Raw genomic sequence first — 4,413 nt, forward strand, 5'->3', positions numbered from 1 at the left:
TTGAAGGACAGGTCCAAGTAGGTCAAATTAGGCAGTAATGAGAACTCTGTGCCATTTGGTGCAGCAGAGAATCCATTGCTGGATAGATTCAGACATGCAATATCTCCATAACCTTCAAATTGTTTTTGTGAGATGAAGAACAAGTTATTTGAACTGAGGACAAGAACCCGTCCAGAGTCAAAGCACTGTTGCTTTATAAGGCCATGGGTTAATTCAAAGGTGAAGTCTTTTGGAGGAAGTTTAAAATATGAAGAAACAGAGATGTCTGACCTTTGAACATATCTCCCTACTGAATTTGAAAGCTGTCTCTGTGGAGTGGGATACAGCCTGTTTTCTGCCAAATAAATCATTTTCAATGGATGAAATTTGTTGAAAACAGTGGAATCAGCCTGAATAATAAAGTTAGTCCCCAAATTCAAAGCAGATAGATTTCGAATTTCATAGAGAGGCTTGAGCGTATCCGGTTGAATATTCTGGAAGACCAAACCCTCCATATGCAAAGTTCGTAATGACTTAAGATTTGAAAACTCAGTTGAAAGATTAATTGTGTTAGGATAACTTTTTAAAGCGTAGTTGAAAGAAAATTCAAGCACTTCAAGCCTTGGGAGGTATCGCAGAAATTCAGCCCTTCCAGTGACTTCTCTGAGCAAAAAGTTAAATGAAAGGAGAAGATGTTTAAGCTTCCTCAGGTTCTTAAACCACGATGGATTCAGATACTCTAGGGAGTTTCCCCCCATATTGATTTCCTCAAGTTCAGACAGATTTTCAAATGCATCAGGGTCAATTCCAAGGGAACCATTAGGGCAAGGCACACAGGGAAATGGCGCATTTTCACATCTGGGGCAGTTCCCTTGTATCTTAAGAAGTTTTAAATTATTCAAGCCAGATAAATCCTCCCTAAATATGAACTGTATTTTGTTGCAACTCACATTAAGCACTTCTAAAGACTGGGGTAGTCCTTTGGGAACATTACTTAAGTTGTTATAAGACAAATCCATATTTTTCAATTTGGTCATGTGGGTAAAAGTGTTATTTTGGATTTTCACAGGTTTGCCACACGGATTCCAGTAGTAACAGTTCTTGGATAACCACAGTTGCGTCAGGTTTCGTAAGCTGGCAAAGCTCGTTTGATTCATATTTGTAATGTTGTTGCTGCTCAGCTCAAGGATTTCCAAACTGGCAGGTAGGTAGCTTGGGATTTCTTCGAGGCCATTGCCACTCATTTTCAAATCTTGCAGTTTTGTTAGGTTTCTAAGGCTTGCCTTGAAGACCACTTTCTTGTACATGTTTGCCAAGTTGAGATTGAGAGAAGTCAGATTCAGCAGGTTGGAAAATGCATGAGCCTTAATGGTCTTCAGGTCATTTTTTGATAAATCAAGAGCAGTAACATTACTGGTTATCCCACTAGGTACCCATTCTAGGGCGCGGCCACTGCAGTCAAATCGGACCTCAGAGGAATTGGAGGTTGTCACATCACAGAGAAACTGCGCTGTCCAGTGAGGTTTACAGGCAGCAGGTTGGATCTCCAGATGGCAGCACAGACCAAGGAGCAGCAGATAAATCCAACACTTTGCAGTCTGAAATGAATAACAAAGTCAATCAGATGGTGGAATTAAAGCAGGTTATGAGACCTTTATGCAATATGTTAAACTGAAGAGATAGACTGATGTTGTGATGAACTTCCCAGTTTTTATTTATTTCCACACTTTTTAGTAGTAGTGAGAAATAAACTACACAAGTACATATCAATAAGTTACAATTAAGAAATTGATCAATTTCAGCAATTAATAAAAATGTCAAACATAAGTAGATTCGTGGGAATAATGTTTGCAATTAAAATGATTATCCACCCTAAACTAAATTAGACATTCACATTTAAAGATGATTTGTCTTTAAATGTTATTTTCTTTAGAAGATTCATATGGATCTAATTAAAACAAATAATTTGAATATAACTAAAAAAAATCTATTATCCTGTCCAGAGGTAGTTGCAGCTATTACATCTGTTGTTAACATGCTGTAACGTGTTTTTCCGAACCGTCCATAAACATATCATAACGTCAGTTTAAACTTGTGTCCGTTAGGCGCGCGAGTTTTGCTGCTGAGAAGAGGAACGCGCCGTGGTTTGTTAATCATTGCAACAAACCAGCCAGAACTAGCAAAAGGCAAACAACTTTTCACATTTCTTTCCAAACAAACCGAGTAAGTTGAATAATACTGTTGGATGCACATTATGCTAGCTAAATGATTCCTATATCCATAGACTATATCCGTATATGCATGGCTATATGTCATGTTAAGAATTTTAAAGGTGAAAAATGTCATGTTTTTTGTTTGGTTTATTTTTTACATAAAAGTATACGCTATAGATAGCCTGTTTCCTGGGCCTCCCAAAATAGGCTAGACAGCCTTCAGCACTGTGGATCTATGGTCAAATAAAACCATAAAAAAGAGAACCTGAAAGAGAATTATTTCTGAAAAAGTTATCTTTTCTTCTAAAGAAAATTAGCTTTTTTTTCTCTATTTACTAAATAGGAACATGGGATTTAAATTGTTGTGCAAAATCTTTGTTGCAGTGTTTAAGACCTGAACATAAGTAGATGAATTTTAGGGTCAGAATGGAACCAGCAGGTGAAAGAGTTTGATTTCTATAAATCAGCTTAAATTAAAGCTGAGGAAATTGCTAATGTTTTCATATGTAAAATATGTATAATCTCTTGATATAAATCTATAAACAGTTTGGTTTCTGTCAAGATGCAAGATAGTACTAAGCAAATTGCTCTTTTATATTGGTCAATATTTAATATTACATAATTCCCGCCTTTAAAATTAATTTGTCAAAATGTAACAAACCATGACTCATATATTTGTATATATATGAGCCATATGAAATATGCAATCCTATTTGATGATATATTGTAACAAGAGAGATAATTAGCACAGTTTTTGTCATTTATTAAAGGTTTCAAAATTACAGCAGTGCACCACAGCAAATAAATAATAAGCTGATAAACAGGTGTAAAACAACTTTAAACCGTTTATATTCTGCTTTTCCTCGCTCTCTGTGATGGCACGCAGACCTGTTGCCATGGCAACCGACACAACATCCCCGTTAACCTGCAGAGCAGAGAGTACTGTATTGACCAGAACGCCCTGCACTGCAGTTAGCTTCCTGCTTTTGGAGCGGTCTCCGATCCGCTTGCATTCACACTGTCTTTCAACCGCATCAGAGTTCACTTGAGCCGGACCGTGAGCGAGGTTCGGAATTCGCTTTTTTAAACTGTTTTGAAATTCAAATTTGGATTCACACTCCCCAAACGAATGGGACTTTCTGAACAAAGAAATTAGAGTCTGATTAGAGTGGACTAAACGGGGCTAGTGTGAATACACCATGTGGGTTTTTAGTCATTACTTATTGTTTAAATGACCTCAGGTTAGATAAGAAGAATCACTGTAAAAACTGTAAGCATCCTTGGATACTAAAACACGAGCACTGTGAACTAACTCATTTAAGTCAAATAAAATCAAATATTTACAAAAACTAAACTCAACTACAATTCATAACTTATGGTTCATTTCTTTGACTTGCCAAACCTGTTTTGAACCAAGTACGTTTAACTACTTGCTTGATATGACCCAGCCACTGAGTGTTGCTCCCCAAAAGCCCCAAGATTTCAACTGTAAAAAATTCTGTATGTCTCAGTTTATAAGTGCTACATTTGTTCTAGACCAAACACTCTAAAAGGCAAAAATACTTAGCAATAAAAGATAAGAACAGGTTCATTTCTTACTCTTGTAATCCATTAAGAATTAACACAAAAACATTGTCATTAATAACATGTTTGACACATTTTTCTGTCACAAACATAAGTGGTGTAGAAAGTTGTGTTGGTAAAACTTACCATTTTGCATGATCCTTTAAAACCTCTAAACTGCTTCTTGCATTTGTCTAAAAAAAAAGTTTAAATGGGATATAAAATGTGCGAATAAGACATATTTCGATACTACTGATGATTTTTGAAATCTGCATGTTATGAAAAATTGAATCCTGCCTACTGAAGTCAGATATAAAAGCGGCAAACTGTTTCACAAGTTGTGAGAGAAGAATAGCCTGACAATTGCAGAAGTAACTGTAAAACAGTTTCATTTCCTTGTTTGCAGTTTTACAGATACGCCAGCCAAAATCAACATCAAAAATATTTTGCAAAAACTATAAATCAGTTTCGTAGCAATGCAGACAATTAGACAACCGTAGCCATTCAGAAAATTGCACTCAGAGCTATAAATATGACAGAACGATTAAAGTGTATGTGTTGTGGTTTCATTTTTCAGAACTAACCCAGCCATTGGACCTTTGGACTCAAAGGGCCAATTACAACATGTAAGAGTTCTTAGGTGAGTCTCATCTGATAT

The 4,413-nt window shown here is 36.2% G+C and overlaps 1 protein-coding gene across 1 annotated transcript in view; it reads right to left on the minus strand.

Moving 5' to 3' along the window:
* Nucleotides 1–4,060, minus strand: part of LOC103459980 (toll-like receptor 8) — a 6,169-nt gene extending 2,109 nt beyond the window's left edge. The window contains exons 1-2 of the mRNA XM_008401938.2: nucleotides 3,903–4,060; nucleotides 2–1,577 (exon numbers count right to left, since the gene is read on the minus strand). Coding sequence (XP_008400160.1) covers nucleotides 2–1,577; nucleotides 3,903–3,905 — 1,579 coding nt within the window. The 5' untranslated portion in view covers nucleotides 3,906–4,060. The remainder of the gene's footprint in view (nucleotide 1; nucleotides 1,578–3,902) is intronic.
* Nucleotides 4,061–4,413: the final 353 nt, after the last annotated feature.

This window comes from Poecilia reticulata, linkage group LG2 (assembly GCF_000633615.1).
Source record: "Poecilia reticulata strain Guanapo linkage group LG2, Guppy_female_1.0+MT, whole genome shotgun sequence".
NCBI lineage: Eukaryota > Metazoa > Chordata > Actinopteri > Cyprinodontiformes > Poeciliidae > Poecilia > Poecilia reticulata.